Here is a 17145-nt window from a genome sequence, read left to right as displayed (position 1 = left end):
TGGTGTCCAGCGCCTGGGTCACTGAGCTCCTCGTTTCTCTAGTTGCCCCAAGTGCCTGGGTTCTGGTGCACACTTCATCCGTGCCCTGAAGCCCAGGATGGGGAGTTTGATGGACAAGACTAGAACTCCCCGTTCTCGTGTCCTGCTTCAGCCAAGAAGCAGAGACCAAGGCCTGACCCAGGAGGACGGGGAGGGGCTTGGCTGACGGAGCCACTGCCGGCCGGCCCTGGTGGGGGTTCACGGCTTGGAGGTTGGGTGCCAGGTCCCAGCCTGGGGACAGGTGGCGCTGGCCTCCCTAGAGCTCAGGCCTGTGTGGAGCTCCTCCTGTGCCGGCCCCGGGAGTGGGGACCCTTCGGCCTCTGCCTCATAGAGGGGCCCGCTGTGGCCTGGAGAGAGTGCCTCGGCACTGTCTACCGCGCAGCAGTGCCCGCCCGCCATGCCCGGGGTGCCGGCTGGGGGGTCAGAGCAGCCTCCCGGGGGCGGCAACCCTGCGCTGGGCCGGTGAGGAGCGACGCCGAGGGAATGCTAGGCCAAGGTTGGCTGGAGTTAGGGGAAGTGTGTGTAAAACCCTCAGAAAGGTATTTTTTGGATTTGGGTGATAAGTTAATGATAATGTCAATCTTTATTAAGGCACATACAGTGTTTGATCTTCAGCAACACTCCGAGGCTGGTACTATATCCACACCCCCCACCGCCCCCACCCTGTAACCCGGTAGTGCACAGGGAAATGGAGATCTTGTTCTGTTGAGACCGGGCCTTGCTATGTAGTTCAGGCTGGTCTTAAACTCACTGCGTAGCCCAGGTTGGTCTCAATATGTGGTAATCCTCCTGCCTTAGCCTCCCATGCACAGCTGAAAACTGAGGCTTAAGAAACCCAAAAGGCGAGTGTGGATGCCGGTAGCCTGTAATTCTAGCACTCGGGGAGGCTAAGGCAGGAGAATTGCAAATTTGAGCCCAGCCAGGGGAACTTAGTGAAGTCCTATCTCAAAAAAGGGCGTAGCTCAGTAGGAAGGTTCTGGGTTCAGTCCCCAGCACCAAGCCACACACGAAAGGGAAGAAGGCCAGGTAAGAGGTCAGTTGGTAAACGACACCAGCACGACAGTCTGCGTCCACGCATGAGCTCAGCCCGCGAGACGCCTGCTCACTGAGCTCCGCGAGTTTCACCCAGAGCCTCGGGCAGCGAATAGGCGGCGCTCATGCTGAGTGACCCCACTTTACAAGTGGGGAAGCAGGTCTGGGGAATCGGCAGGAGGCCTGAGACACGGGCCGTGGTCCCCACCCTGCTGACGGCCTGTGCAGTGAGGCGGGTGTGTCTGTGGCTGCAGGTACGGCTTCCCAGGCCTCAGCTTCCGCATCACCAGAGGCCAGCAGGTGATCACCAGGGAGCAGCCGCACCCCGGCCCGCACGCCGGGTCGCTGGGGAAGGCCCTGTGCAGGGGCTGCTGCTCGGAGGGGCTGGGATGGTCCACTGCTCCTGGGAGGGGTGGCTCTTTAGCTCCCTAGAGCTGATGAGTAAATGTTGAGGAATTTGATGAACCGCTTATTGAACCACCAGTAACAAACCAAATCTTACAATCCATAATTGAATATATTAGAAACAAAGGCAGCAAGTGTGCGGAACATCACTTTTAAATTATGTCATTGCACGTTGCTCTGCCCTTGAAGGTGTTAAGTGTCCGCACGGTGGAAATATGGCACAGGGACATTTAGGGGGCAGTCCGGTGCCCGCAGGAGAACCAGAGGCCATGAATTAATGGTGGTTCCAGGGGATTGCAGTGGCGCTGGAAATTCCCGTCTCCTCCTAGGGACACTGTCGGGACCACGCTGCGGCCGCTGGTGCTGCACACGCAGGCCGTGGCGTCACAGCAGCTACCGCAGCGCGCGCACCCAGCCGCTGTGCAGGTCGCAGCGCAGGTGTGTGGTGGGTGAGCTCCCCGGGCCTGTGGAGGCCCGGCCCACGGTGGTCACACCAGGAAACAGCCACAGCGCACTGCTCGGAGCGCCCCGTGCCCAGGGTCACCCAGGGACAACTAACCGCGGTTTCCCGCCCTCCCACTGCGGCTGGCGACCACCACAGCCAGGGTGCCACACCCAGGGGAGCTGCGCATGTGTCCCCCCGGCACTGCTTGTGAAGGGTGGTGAGGTCACGAGGCGAGGGGAGTCTCGGCAACGCCCTTCCAGCTTTGCCAACCCTCGGGACTTCTTCGGCACAAGGAGCTAGCGTCATTGCCCAGTCGTGGGCCCGGGAGCCGTGACGCGTCTGAGACGTGCTGACGTGCGGGACGAAGCACAGGAGGCGGCTCAGTCCTGAACTCCAGAGCCGGGGGACCGTGTCCTCGGGCGCCCACACCCTCCTCAGGGCCACACAGGTGCACCGAGGGCAGCGGGAGGGGAAGGCCGAGGGCCGGGAGTCCCGGCTCTTGAGAGGCGTTCACGCCGAGCCCGGGACGTGGGGATTTGGTGGCGGCCCTCGGCGGGGACAAACCCGTGCATCGGGGGCAGGTGCCAGGGCCACGAGGTTCCTGTCTGAGAGGACGCTGCTCTTCCCGGCCCCAGCCCCGAGAGCCCCGCTGACCCGGGCAGAGGAGCGGGCACGCTCTTGCAGGAGGTGCTGCTCTGACCGAAACCTCGGCCCTCCTGCTTCCCGGAGCTCCCTTGGTCTTCCTCCTCCCGGAAAACTTACCCCGGAGGACCATGGACTTCCCTGCTGGCCGTTCCACAGCCTCCTGTCCAGTCAGAGCATTAAACCCGCCTGGGTCATCGATGGCCGCAGCCTGGCCCGCCCGACTCGGCCAGGCACCTCAGCAGGCCCGTGGGCAGGCTGCCCCGGCCGAGGGTGAGAGGCTGTGCTCACATTTCCAGGACTCAGGGCTCCGTCTCCTAGCGAGGCTTTGAGGCTCCTTGGGGCTTTTGAGCGGGGAGAAGGGGTAGAACGCGGCACTGCTGCAGAAGGCAGCTTTCTCGGCGGTGTTTCCCCGGGCAGCAGGAGGGCAAGGCGTGCTGGTCCTTGAGGAAGAACCAAGACTACGGGGTCGCCGCCTGTGGGCTGCACGTCCCGCCAAAGCCAAATCCGGGAGGTGCGTGCAGCGCGTTTGTTGGGCCAAAGACCGCAGCTCTACTTTCAAAATGTAAACCGACCCTGCCTCCTCTGGCCAGCTCCCCCGCTGTGGCCAGGCGAAGGCCATCGGCGTGTCACCTTCCCGGCCAGCACGCCGCCCTCCCAGCCGTTCTTCCGTTCCCCTCTCCTCCGCCCTCAGGAGACCGCGCTCCGTGCAGCACGCGGGCTGAGCCTGGACAAGCACGGAGCAGATCGCTGCCCACGCGTGTGCAATGGCCGCCGCCCTCCTGCCCGCCGAAAGCCGCCCGCTCCTCAGACCCGCCAGGCCCGTGCTGACCGCGGCGGCCTCCTCCCGCTCACTTGCCCACTTCGGCCCTGGCCTTTCCCACCTTGAGAGCGTCCCTTTCCTTCCTCAAGGCGGGCACACCCCACCGCCCCTGCCCGCCCCAGGCCGTCGTCTAAAGCGGCCTCGCCCAGCCGCCCTTCTGTCCTTGCATGGAACTGGCCCCAGCACCGCCGCGCCCGCGACACGCCGCCGGCCCTCAGCGCACGTGAGCCCAGGGCCCGGCCTGCGCCCCCGGCGCCGGACAGGACGCGCTGTGCGCTCAGCAGAGCATCTCTCGATCGAATGAGGGAGCAGATGAGTAAATGAGCGAGCGGCTGGGGACCTGTTGAGGAACTGCTCAGTTTATGCGCTGCTGCAGGCTGGAAAGGGCGGCGGGCGGAGCGGGGTGGGGGGTTGGGGCTTGGGGGGGGGCGGGGGATCGGGTGCTGCGTCTAGGGGTCGCCCTCCGGCCGGGCCTCCTTCCAGGCCTGGCGCACGGTGAGCTTCACTTTGAAAGGCTCGATGATAAAGACCATCTTGGGGACGCCCTCCAGCAGGGGCAGCTGCCCGTCTCCCGGCGCCTCCAGGTCAAACCTCTGCAGCAGCCAGGCTGTGATGAGGAAGATCTCCTGGCGAGCCAGGGCTTCCCCTACACAGGAGCGGGGCCCGGCTCCAAAGGGCAGGTAGCTCAGGGAGGGTACGATGATCTGGCTGCCTGTCGGATCCAAGAAGCGCTCTGTGGGCAAAGGGAGTCATCAGCCAGGGGCCGGGCCTGGAAGCCGCCCTGACCGGTGGGGACACAGCCCCGCCCTCCATGAGCCCCTGAGACAGGAAGCACCGGGGAGCACAGGGGGCGGGTGAGGAAGGGGCAGGCGTGAGGGAGGCAGCTTAGGCCTCAGAGGGCTTCTGGGAGGAGCAGGCGCAGCTGAGGGAAGGCGTGGGGGCCAGCGCAGAGCAGGCGGGAGGGGGCGGGTGAGGGGCCCGTGCGGCGGCAGCTCTGCTCGGACTGGGTGCTGGGGGCCGAGAGTCCAAGCCGATTACTTGGCCCAGGGGGCGGGACGGCCAGAGCAGGGGCTCACCGGGCTTGAACTGGTCCGGCCGGTCCCACTCCTGCTCGCTGTGGTGCAGAGCCCACAGGTTGACGATCACGTTTGTGTCCTTGTCGATGGTGAACTCCCCGACGCTGCCACAGGGAGAGGGAGGCAGGGCCAGGGTGGGTGCGGCGCCCCCACCCCCGGCAGGGCCCTCCCGGGGAAGGCACCCTGCACCCCTCAGTTCTCTCCTCGTCTCGCAGCTTCTGCCCAGCCAGTCCGAATCAACCCTGTCCCAGCACGGGCCCTCGGACGCCGCTGCCCGCCGGGGTGGGCGCGCCGCAGGAGCCGTGCGTGTACGCGCGCAGCGCCGCTGCCTGGGCGCGGTCCCGAGCCGCTCTGCGCGCAGCCTGGCGGGCCTGTGCGCTCGGCAGGGGGCACCCAAGGTGGTGGGCAAATTGGCCAGAAGGGCTGGGGCACGAGGACTGGTAGTTGCCGGTGTTTGCAAGTTGAGCAGCAGGCTGGGTGGAGCCAGCCGGGCTGCCAAGCACCCTGGCAGTAACCTGTGGCAGTAACCTGGGGGGGAAGGTACCTGGAGTCGGTGTTCGCCTTGTGAGGTATGAGGACTGGGGCCACCGGCCTGATGCGAAGGACCTCTCGGATGGTGGCCTCCAGCATGAGGAGGTGGTTGCGGTCATTGAACGTCGGTGTACGGCTGAAACCTACATTCTGGTCGATCTCCTCCTGGATCTTCTTCTTCACCTGAGGGCCAGAGCAAGGCGCAGGGAGTCAGTCTGTGTAAGCCCAGGAGAAGCAGGGGCTCCTCAGAACCCAAGGGCCGCATCCGGAAGTGGCTGTGCAGAGCCTTCGCATGCGGGTCCGAGCCGGGTCCGAGCCAGGCCCAACCTCTGGCAGCCCGAGCCCCTGGGGACAGGGCGGCCAGCACAGCCTTCCTGTAGGGAAGGCAGAGGGCAGTCTCTCCCTGGGTCTGGAGTGTGGGGTCGCAGGCCGGCTTGCGGGTGGACGGGAGCCAGGAGTGGGAGGAGCTCACCTGCGGGTTGTGCAGCAGGAAGGCTATGATCCAGCTCACCACAGAGCTGGAGGTCTCCACGCCAGCCCCAAAGATGTCCCCTAAGGTGCTGAGAATGTGCTTGTCTGAAAATACATTTGAGTCCTGGCCTAGGCCAGAGTTGTTATTGTCCTCATTCTCCTTGGCTTGGAGCAGCAGGTCTATCATGTTGGTGATGGAGTCGCTTCTGAATTTCTCCTGGGCGGGGAGGGTGAGACAGTAATGAGGGGGGACCCCTGGCCGCAGCCCTGCCGCTATAGTTCTGTCCTGGACGAGACGGCAAGACCGGGGTGCTCGGAGGGGCTGGACAGGACCCACACGCTTGGGGAGGTAGGAAATAACCCTGGGCCCTCGTTAAATTTGGGGGGTGCCTGTGTCCCTCCTAGTGACCCTTCAATGCCTCGCTTTCCTATTATTAGGTCAGCTTTTATAATGCACCTACTATGTGTCAGGCACCCTGCTGGGCTCCGGAGAGGCCACGGTGGACCCTGGCCTGCCTGCAGCCTCCCCACACTCACCCGCGGCACCGCCTACCTTGCTGTCTTTCAGAATCTTACTCAGCAGGACACCTCGAACTTCAATGTACTTCCTCAGTATTCCCAAGGCCTTACTGGGGAAAACCTGAAGAGAAGAAAGAAATGTCAGTGGGCTGGGGATGTAGCTCTGTGTCTGCCTGGCAAGTGCAAGGTCCTGAGTTCGATTTCTGGTACAAAAAAAAGCTAAAGACAAAGAAATGTCAGGTCCACGCCTCTTTCACTTCTCTTTTCCAGGCCTGGGAATCCCTGCTGCAGGCTGACCGAGCTCCCTGTCTCAGGAGCGCTCCCACTCATCCCTGCCCTTCGGCCTAGTGGAAGGCAAGGTGGGGACAGAGAATGGGCAACTAGGACACCAAGCAAGGGCGGTTTCCCTTCCCCTGCCCCATTCAATCCAACATCAAGGCCACACTCTGCTGTGTGGCCAGCCCTTGAATGTCAGGTAAGTGGACAGCACGGCCAGCACCTACAGTCCTCCGCACTGGGAGACTGAGGCAGAAAGACTGCAAGTTTGAGCTCAGCCTGCACAATCCGGTGACTCAGTGGGACCCTCTCTTTCAATGAATAAATAAATAAATAGGGTGGGTATTTATTTAGCATGACGGTTTGGGTTCAATCACTATTACAACCAAAAAATAAAAGAAAAGAAAAGATAAATGAGCCTGAAGACGGGGCAAGCTGCCTAAGCAGGTTGGATCTATCTTCTCACGTGCACAGTGGTGACTGGACAGCGGCCCCTGGCGGGAACGAAAGGGTGAATGCAGAGTGCTGCATACGGGCACATGGCAGCTGAGAAATAAGCGGGAGTCGCTATCAAAGATGCACAAATACGAGGCCAGACCCGTTCGTGTGGGAAGCGGCCCGCGTTACAAGAGGCAGGGAGGGCGGGGCCGCTGTGGCCGAGGTTCTGAGGACACACATGGGTCTGGAGCTGGGCAGTAACAGGAGGAAGGGCTGGGAACGTGTCCAAGGGCGCCAGCGTCTGAAGGTGGGGCCGCTTCACGCTCACCTTCAGCCAGGGGAATATGTCCACCAGCAAGTCCTCCCTCACGCTGTCCAGGAAGCCTTTGGTGAAGTGCTTTATGGTCGCCAACTCAGGGGCCCCGCGCTCGTACGAGATACTGAAGCATATCGCGCAGATTATGTTGACTATCGCCATGAAGATTGACGGGGACAAGTCTATGTCCTGTCCATCGCAGGTGGCCAGAAAATCGCACAGTGTACTGGCTTCCTGACATACTGTGCGGAGAGACGGGTAACGAATCGGCAACCTCATCCCCGCCACCCGCCACCCGCGTGCTAGCCAGGGCAGGGCCCGGCCCCGTGCGGCCAGGAGATGGCAGCAGTCACCCGGGAAAGGCTGGCGAGCCCTCCACAGCCCTTCCGGGCCCTCCCGCCCGCCCTCCTTCCCTCTCCAGCCCCAGCACTCACTGATGTTCTCCAGCTTCTGCTCGCCATCCCTGAACAGGGAAAAGGAGCTTAGTGCCAGCTTCCGGTGCAGCTGCCAGGAGGCCCCTGAGTCAGCGAAGGCGATGCCCTTCCCGTTGTCTGACAGCAGGGCTAAGCTGGTCTGTGGAGAGTAGGCAAGGCTGTAGGGATCACTCACGCCCCACAGCGCCCCACCCGGTCCTGCGCCTCCCCAGCCCCTTCCTCTTCCTGGGGAGAGGCGGGTGCCTGCCGTGCTGGCCCCGTGTGGGGAGCCCCCTGGTTCCACCCAGACTGTGTGATCTTGTAGGAGAGGCCTGAAGGTCCCCTGCCCGATTCCAAGAGAGACAGTACGGGGCAGTCAGGAGAAGGAGGCAGGAGTTCTGGGGTTCATCTCCCGGGGAGGGGACCTCCGCTGGCCGCTATCAGTTCTGACCAGGATGGGGCCAGTGTGGGTGGAGTAAGCTGTCCAAACTGCCTGGTCTGAGGACAAGGAACCGGCCAGCTCATAGAGACAGCGGCTGCCGGACCTCCCTGCCCTCCTGGGGCTCGGCGTGCTCATCTCCACACTGCACACCATCACCAGCCCTGCCTGCGGAGCGCACGAGCCCTGCTGCCCACGCTGGACCCGCGCCACGCTGCCTCCTCCCAGGGGAGCAACAAAAAAAACCTCTGTCCTCCGCCTTCTGACCCGCAGCCTTGCCAAGACCCCCAGGAGGAACGGCAGAGGGAAGCTGGGGGCCCCTCTGGCTGACTGGCTTAAGGCAAAGCAGCCCGCCGCAGTCCGTGAGCGTGAGGCCAGGCGTCCCGCCAGGGTGGTTGGGGAGGTCTCCGCAGCGGGCGTAGGGATGGGAGTGCGGGCCGGGCACTGGGATGGTGACCGACAGTGACCTAGGTGGGGTCTGCAGCAGCCCGCACGTGCCGCTGGCGGTCAGCCCCCGCCATGGCCCGGAGTCACCGGGGCAGCTCTGGGAAGACGGCCACCCCAGCCTGCGGAGCGCCTGGCTTCTCTTCGGCACCTCCCGTTGGAGGAGTGACCGCTGCCCCCACTTTTGAGGAAGAGTGGCGGTAACGCCGGCTCTTCCTTCGGCAGTTTACGGGGCCTGGGCTGTGGGGTTTACCAAGAGCGTCTCTGTCAATCAGGCCCAGAGATTTCTATCCAGGTCCAGGGTGAGGCGAGTGGGGTGAGGGCTCACGACCCCCGGGGCCACTGGTTCAGAGGCCTCCCTTGAATTCTCCGTGCTCCGCCTAAGGGCCGGTGGGGTGGCAGGTCGCTCCCCTCCCTTCTTCCCACGGCCTGAGCTTCGGGGAATCGGGAGCAGGTGCACTCCAGCGGGTGGGAGGGCCAGCAGAGATGGGCGTGCTTACCGTCACGGACCGTCCGGAGAAGTCCTTTCCCTTCTTGACAAGCAGCTCCCTGGCCAGCTGGTGGTGGCCGATGACCACTGTGTTTGTGGAGCCCAAACGGAAGGAATAGATGAGGCCATATTTTTTCTGCAGTTTGAGTAAGTTCAAGTGCAAGTGGCCGCTTCTGGGAAGGAAGGGCAGGCTGCCCACAAGGGGCAGAGATGGGAGGCTCCTCGGGTACTTGGCACCAGGAGACCCTTGCCTGGGCCACAGGAAATAGGCTAGGATGAGCCCCAGCAAAGCCACGAGCTCCCACATGGTAGCTGGTGTCCGCAGGCAGGACAGACGGCTGTGAGGGAGGCGAGCGCGCAGGGAGATGCTTTTAAGGCTGGTCTTCACCTTGGTGATGGGTTATCTCTTGGCTCTTGAAAGTTTCTCTTGGAGCTGAGCCAGGCCCGACCCCTATCCCAGAACCAGGAGAGGAGGAGGAACAGAGCCTCCTCAAGGGCTGGCTCCGTCCCAGGGCAATCCCCTGGGGGAGGAGCAGCGGATAAGCAGAGGACAGCTGCTCGTCTCCCTGGGGCTCCTCATCCGCAGGGACCCCTGTGTGCCAGAGGCAAATGGTATCTGGGTTAGCAATCCAGGCTTGAGGCTTCCATGAGGTAAAATCAAAATCAGGGGGCAGATAACAACGTCAGTGGGGCTACAACTAGCAGGGCCTGTTGGAAACACGGTATCCGGGCTTATCAGTAACATCTGGCTAAGGGATTCCAAGGACAGGTTCCCAGGTCACACAAGATAAAACCTAGATGTCCTAACTCCCGAATAGCTAGTCTTACCAAGGCAGTATGCCCAGGCTTGGAGGGCATGGGCCCAAGTCTAAAGAGATTTGAGTTCAAATTCTAGCTGGCCATTTTCTTGCTCTATGACCTGGTATGAGTTACTTTTTTTTTTTTTTTGGTACTGGGAATCAAACTTGGGACCTTGCACTTGCCAAGCAGGCACTGTGCCGCTGAGCTAAGGGGAAGGGGAGCCCCCTGGTTCCCCGGCCCTTGTGAGTTACTTTAAATTGCCTTTCTTATGTTAAAGATATATATTTTGTTTGATTTTTTGAGACAGGGCTGGCCTCAAACTGGGGGTGATCCTCCTGCCTCAGCCTCCTGAGTGCAGGGATTACAGGGGCACACCACCATGCCTGACTAGATGTAACTTTTTAAACTTAATTTTTATTTATTTTGCAGTGCTGGGGATTGAACACAGCCTTATGCACGCTGAGCAAGTGTTCTACTGAGTTACATCCCCAGCTCTTTTCATTTTTTATTTGAGACAAGCTCCCACTAAGTTGCTCCAGCTGGCCTCAAAATTGTGATCCTCCTGCCTTAGCCTCCCAAGGAGCTGGGATCACAGGTGTGTGCCACCATGCTCAGGTTTTTTTTAAACTGATACATAAAAACTTAAAAATTGTACATATTAATGGGATGTATTTCATAAACATTTAACTTTTTTTTTTTGTCTTTTTGAGACAGGGTCTCGCTATGCAGCTCAGGCTGGCCTTGAGCTCACTTTACAGCCCAGGCTGGCCTTGAACTTGAAACAATCCTCCTGCCTCAGCCTCCCAAGTGCTGGGATTACAGGCGTGCGCCATCACACCCGGCTATCTGAGTTATTTGATATAGCCTAGCTGAGTAACTTAATCCGACTTCTGCTACAGAACTGGATTCTCTGAGTGGACTACCTCTATCAAGCATCATATTGTCACTTTTTATATTTCCTAAGAGATCAGTCAGAAGCAATGCTGCACCACAATTTAGTACTGGGTCTAAAAGTTCTGTTCTGGTTAGGGATATTACTCCCTGAGCAGAAGTCAAAGTGTTCAAACCCATTCATCTGCAGAACCAATCTGTACTAACAAGCAAGGCCGGCCTGGCTCTGTGGGAGACCGGACCTCACGTCAGCAGCTGTGCACATGCGCACAGCACACTCTAACCATCACCCCACCACCCCTTTTGGTCATGGGCACTTTTTGAATCACAGAAAATATAATTTAGAAATTCTTCTTCACTGGGTAAATGTTCTCAAGTTTTTGGAATAAGTTTTACCACTTGATAACATGAGAGAGAAAAAGTCACAATAAGTCATAATCAACAAGCGAGAAAGTGTTGGGTAGCTGCTTTTGTATTTTTTAGTAGTTGCTTTAACATAGGGGACTTACTCCGTGTGATAACGTTAGCACCGGCGTCCAGCGCCATGGACCTCCCTTCAAGGTCAGCAGGAGCTGAGCTGAGGACCACCGCGCGTACCATCCTGTCATTCTTTCTGGAACATTCCCTTATACATTCAAAAATCCAGACAAGGTAGTTCTAGCCAAAGCAAAAGCCCATTTGAAAAGTAACTTTGTAGACAGAGCCACAGAAAGACAAGTAGCACGCCAATACTCCGATTAATGGCAAAAATAGTTATCAAAACCGGGAAAGTCTAATAACCTTATACAAAGGTCAAGATTTAATCATGAAACAGTGTACTCCAGACTAAGAAGTTTAATTACTTGACGCAAAGACGTAGGCCTGGGTACTTTGCACAGGGGCTGAGTCTCACGACCTTATTCAAAGACCGATTTGGTTACGTGTGATTGGGCAACAGAATGCATTCCGCACAGAGAGCTCAATTAAACTGTCAGCCTTGCTGAGCGGCCTTCTTGCTGTGCGGCTGAGGGACCCAAGGCCAGATCTGTCCGGTTTCGCGGCCTCCCAGCGCTGTGCTGGGGGTGGCCGGGTGGCTCTCGGCGGAAGCTCCGCTGGTGAAGGTGCTGCCTCCTCAGACACCGGTTCTCTCCAACCCCTTCCCCTTCTTCCTCTTCCTCTTTTCCTTTTCTTCTCCCTGTCAGCTGGAAGCTTAGCCCCTGATGACCACACGCACTTGCAGTTCCCTGAACCTGGAGTTCTGCAGCATGCCCATTGGCCCTCAGAGCCAGCAAGGGAGAGACCAGCAGGACAGGGCTCACAGTCACGCAGTCCCATCACCTGAGCAGGAGCGAGTGCCTGGGTGCACGTCACGCTTCACGCCCGCCCGGACTTGCAAGACGGGTTACACAGAGCCGTGCACCAGAAGGTGGGGACCAAGGAGGCCACCTGCGCGTGGCCAGTGTGTCTCCCACAGGTAGCCACTTGTTACTACGGCGAGACAGCATCGATGTTCCCCTAAGTTTACGGATGCCGTGCAACTGGGGAGTACGCGCTGCTGTCGGGAATGTAACCTGTATTGGTGGTCTCTTGAAAAGCTGAACACTTACTGTACGATCCAGTTATTCCACTACTAGCTATTTATCCAAAAGTGAGGGCTGGGGATATAGCTCAGCGGCACAGCGCCTGCCTGACGAGCAAAAGGTCCCGAGTTCGATTCTTGGTACCAGAAAGCCCCAAAAGTGATAAAAACAAACTGTATGAAGACATGGGTATAAATATTCATAGTCGTTTTGTTCATAATATCCCTAAAGTGGAAACAACTCAAACCAACAGGTGGGTGGATGAGCAGAGTGAGATACACTCATACAGAGAACTATTTCTCAGCAATAGAAGGGACAGACTACTTGTATACACAAGGATATAGGTGACTCTCAAAGTCACTGTGCTCAGAGAAAGAAGCGGGACTAAGACCAAATACTTCTTACATGGCTCCATGTAGGTACCAGGATGGAAAGCAAACCCACTTACAGCCCCCACAGCAGGTAGCTGACGCAGGGAGCCAGCGGGAGGTGGTGCACCGCGGCACTCTGAACCCTCTGCAGCTGCCCCGCACATTCCAAGCAGGGGTGGCTCATCAGATCACATGGCTGAATGTCCCAGGCTAGGTGTGTCGTTCATGGGGGTAGAATACTTGCCCAGCACGGGGCTCCAGCAACACAGACACACACACCCATCATGACTGTACATAAATTAATAGCTCAGTAAATCTGATTAGAAACAAAAAAATAAATGGAGCTATCAATAATATGGACACCCATGAGAGAAAGTAATGTTGGCCCTCAGGACAGGTATTTTTTGTCCATGTAGTTTTTTTTGCTTTGTTTTATTTCTTTTCTCTTTTTTGGTCTTTTGAGACAGGGTCTCGCTATGCAGTTCAGGCTGGCCTTGAGCTCACTTTGTAGCACAGGCTGGCCTCAAACTCACAACGATCCTCCTGCCTCAGTCTCCCGAGTCCTGGGATTACAGGTGTGCGCCACCACGCCCGGCTTGTTTTGTTTCTTGCAACAGAGTCTCACTTCTCTAGTCCAGGCTGGCCTTGAATTTGTGGAGATCTTCCTGCCTGAGCCTCCTAAGCGCTGGGATTGCGGCTGTGGGCCACCACGTGCGGCCTAGATAGGGAGATGCGGAAGCTCCCGAGAAATGGGAAGATGGGGCCTCGCGCAGAGCACAGAGTCAAGGCGGACCTTTTTTTCCGCCCAGCTGCCAGAGGCAAGGGGAGCACAGGGCCAGCCCACAGAAGCAGGGAGGTGCAGAAACAACTCGGGCTCTGCCCCAGACAGACCCTTCCACAAGGCACACGGCAGCCGACAGCCGGGGAGGGCTCAAGCGCAGCCACATTCACAGCGCCACCGAGGGCTTAGCGAGGCACCCTTTAGGGAGGGGGTTGTTTAATTTGGGTGACAAGTCCAGCCCTCGCAAACTGCCAGGCCGCAGACCTCCCCGAGCGGCGAGCGGCTCAGCCCAGCTGCCTAAACTCCCAAAACAACCCTCCTGCACCCTGTTCCCAACCTGCCTGCTCTTCGGTCGTGGTGCACCTGCACCAAAAGCATCGGCCACGGCCACGCCGGCCGTTGCCACGTTGCCTGGCGCCTCAGCTAGTCCCTCGCAACCACCCAGCGAGCCAGCAGCCCCCCGCCCCACCCAAAGAAGCCCGGCTCAAGGACCTGGACTCCGACTCTCCTCTGGACTTACTCTAGGAGGTCTCGCTGGAAACCCGGTTTAGGCTGGCTGGGTTCTTTACTGGATCGCCGCTGTTCACCTTACACTGGGATTCAGAACTAAAAAGATCTTCTCTTCAGGGCTCCCAGTATCCCCCCGCTGCCTCACAGTCACTGGGATAGACGGCAGCGGACAGCAAGCAGGCTAAAAAGAGATCCCCCAAGAAGTTAAAACTCGGCCTGGGTCTTGCTATAGTTCAGGCTGTCTTTGAACTCACTTTATAGCCCAGGTTAGCCTCAAACTGGGGATTCTACTGCCTCAGTCTCCCATGTGCTGGGATTACGGCGTCCACTACCATGCTTGGCTTAAGCTTTACATAGCTAACGTGGAGGACCACCTGGATGGCTCTCCTTCAAAGAAGAGCAATTGTCTCCATTTTGGCTGAGTCTGGTCTTGTTTCCACGTATTGATGTGTACAGAGCTGGCGAGGACTTTCCTATCCCTTCAATTGCCCTAAGCAACGCAAATCGGCCTGGGTGCTGCTGTGCGGTCTGTGAGGCAAAGACGACAGGCAGCGGCCCCGCCCCCGGCTCCCCTAAAAGCACGTGAGCCGGCGAGGCCGAGGCGGCATGCAGAGCCGTGCTGCAGGCCGGGGGCTGGGACGAGGCTGGAGAGCGAGGCTACGACCTCCCAGGCATGAGAGCCGGGGCCGGGAAGGGCTCTGTATAACTCCAGGTTACTACTGCGGAGTTCTTTCCTATTAGCAGAGGTGTGGTGTATTTAGCAGCTTCTGCATGTCAACACTTGGTTTGTCTTGGTGTTTATACTATAATTATGGGTCTATCTTCTAAGGTTAAGGGTGGTGCATTCATGGTTCTTATGGTAATAAATATCTAGTTTGTCTTGGACGGAAGTGCTGTTGCTGGTTTACTTGATACCGCTAGCACCGCACACCGTGCTGGGAACTACCTCGGGCAGCACGTTTGTTAGGTCCTGACTGTCCTTAGCGACGCTCGGGCGGGTGCCATTTCCACCAGTCAAGTCCTGTATTGAGTAAGCTTGATGAAATGGTTGTATTTATATTTCCTGTTATATTGTCTCATAAAAATTAACAAAAATACACCATTTCTGGTCATCCTGTATTTAAACAACGGGACAGGTAAGTGGTTGATGGATTTTGTCTGCATAGCAATAGCCGGATTACCTTGGTAACATTAACGATACTGTGGTCCATTCCCAGGGAACTGGTGCTGGGCCAATTACACCGCCCCGGCCTCCCACACTAGCAGAGGCGGTGAGAGCTTGGGACAGAGGCGAAGGCCTGCGTTAGGCATGACCAGGGAGCATCGCTGAGAAGCAGACACTCAGAACTCTCCGTGGTAACAACCAAGTCCGTCTACTGCAAGCAACCACAAACTCACCACAGAAGAAAACGAATAAGCAACACGAACATGAGAAGACAGGCAGCACGATGCCTCCCAAAACTTCCAACTGCCCAAAACCAGTCCCTGGGATACAGAGCCCTTCCCTTCCTCTTCGTGCCCCAGGGGGCTTGTATTTGTAATCCCACGGAAAGTTACAGCATTCTAGTGAGTTAGTTCCAATCCACCACTTCCAGTGCAACCCATGGAGAGAATAAAGACACGAAGTCGTGTTTGTAGTTGTGCGGAGCCCAGGGGTCCTAAGTCCAGCCACAGCGACGGCCATCTGGAACAAAGGCCTCGACCCGGGGCCAAACCAGGTTTTATTAACTCCCATGAAGAAGGGAGTACCCTGAGGATGAGTGACCGTGAGAATGGCGGGAAGCAGGTGAGTGCTGTGAGCTGGGCTAGGTAGCAGGCCTGAAATCACCGCTGCAGTACGCAGAGAGAAGGATCTGCAGAAGGTGTGATCTGCATGATACAACTGTGATAGTATCTAATGTTTGGGGTCGGTGACAGCGCTGATGCGTAATCTTCCACACCTCAGGAAGTCGTAGCCTCTATCGCGAGGCTTGGTCCAGCTTGATCCTGGCGTGGAGCACTGGCTCTTCATCCCGCCTGCCCTGGCTCACACAGGGGACAAGGGGGAGGGGACAAGGGGGAGGGGACACGCCTGCCGAGACGAACAGCAGCACCTCGGCTGGACTGATCTGCATCGCTTACAGGCAGTTGAAGAGATAAGGAAAAGTCCCAGCCAGCTCTGTACATATCAATACATGGAAATAGGGGCAGGCTTAGCTAAAATGGAGACAACTGCTCCCCCTTCAAGCACAGCGCCCAGGCGGACCTCCACAGCTCCCCCTTCTTTGCTTCGAAGAAGCTGGAGCAGAGTCGGTCATGGTGGAATGGCCTCTAGTTGGTGCCGGGTTTTGTGAGTCCTCCACGACACACTTCAGTGAGAGGATGATAAACTAGAGAACGAGCACACCAAGCCCAACATAAAACCAGAAGTGAGCCTTGAGATGCGCAAATGGACCCAGTTGTTCTACAGCAACCGCAATCTTATCCCAGTCTCTGATCTGGGGATCAAACGTGTCTGTCCTTTGAGACTCTGACAGCCTCTCTCGAAGAGCATCTGTATCCATGCTAGTATTCTGACGGATTGTCCTGGTAGGTTTCCGATCACTCCCCGAGGATGTGGACTTCCGCTGTACGGTAACGGGGGGTGGGGGGGGGAGGCGACACAGAAGCCGGCATATCACAGGGACGCTGTAAACCTTGCTGCCCTTGCAGACTTTCCGTTTGATCTCCCACCCAGGAACGGAGGTTTCTAGGAGGCTCGCTGGGGTCTGCAGCTTTATATTAATATCTCGCTGAACTTCCCAGCTGCCATCAGCAGCTTCTGTGCTATTGTCTTCGCAGTGAGCGGTTAGCACTGAACGAGCTAACGCCGCAGGACCAATAGCTGTGCTATCAAGAGCACCAGGGAGTTTATGCCTGCTATAATTAGTCCAAGCATCCTCTTTGTCTGATTGACACATCTTTTAATCAAGTTCTCTACCAAGAAGGGTTAACCGAGTGATAGCATGGCTCCGTTAGACTGACTGCTGCCGAACGCCAGGCATCCTGCCCACGATCCCCCCTGTGGAGGGCTAGAAGGGTGCGCAGGCGTGATACGATGGTTAGAGGACAGAGAGTGCGTGAGAACATGTTCTGCTGCCGCTCCATGCTCCCTAACAGTTCATGGGGATCATAAGCACGGGTACTTGCGTGTGTCTACGTCCTTGTACTACTTTGACTTTTCCACCATCTACCGGCTGCAGATGCCCCATCTGCCCCGTTCGGCACAAAAAGGCAGGACTCGCTTCCGTAAAGCGTGTTGTATGGGCCTGGCTCTGTCACTGACAGTGAGTCTGGGCCGGGAGGACTGAAGCCTCTACTCAGCACGTAACCCTGGAGAAGGCTCTGCGGTCATGGCACAGCTGGGAGAGCCTGCAAAGGCAATCCCGTGCCAACCTCAATCCTTTCCCAGAAG

At 57.9% G+C, this 17145-nt stretch overlaps 1 protein-coding gene across 1 annotated transcript in view; it reads right to left on the bottom strand.

Moving 5' to 3' along the window:
* Positions 1–1569: 1569 nt before the first annotated feature.
* Positions 1570–17145, bottom strand: part of LOC102011010 (steroid 17-alpha-hydroxylase/17,20 lyase) — a 37768-nt gene continuing 22192 nt past the window's right edge. The window contains exons 3-10 of the mRNA XM_005403822.2: positions 8810–9391; positions 7448–7586; positions 7026–7255; positions 6018–6104; positions 5466–5681; positions 5007–5176; positions 4463–4566; positions 1570–4119 (exon numbers count right to left, since the gene is read on the bottom strand). Coding sequence (XP_005403879.1) covers positions 3836–4119; positions 4463–4566; positions 5007–5176; positions 5466–5681; positions 6018–6104; positions 7026–7255; positions 7448–7586; positions 8810–9106 — 1527 coding nt within the window. The 5' untranslated portion in view covers positions 9107–9391 and the 3' untranslated portion in view covers positions 1570–3835. The remainder of the gene's footprint in view (positions 4120–4462; positions 4567–5006; positions 5177–5465; positions 5682–6017; positions 6105–7025; positions 7256–7447; positions 7587–8809; positions 9392–17145) is intronic.

This window comes from Chinchilla lanigera, unplaced genomic scaffold (assembly GCF_000276665.1).
Source record: "Chinchilla lanigera isolate Chin_1 unplaced genomic scaffold, ChiLan1.0 scaffold00084, whole genome shotgun sequence".
Classification (NCBI taxonomy): Eukaryota; Metazoa; Chordata; class Mammalia; order Rodentia; family Chinchillidae; genus Chinchilla; species Chinchilla lanigera.
This window is presented reverse-complemented; position numbering and strand designations above follow the sequence as displayed.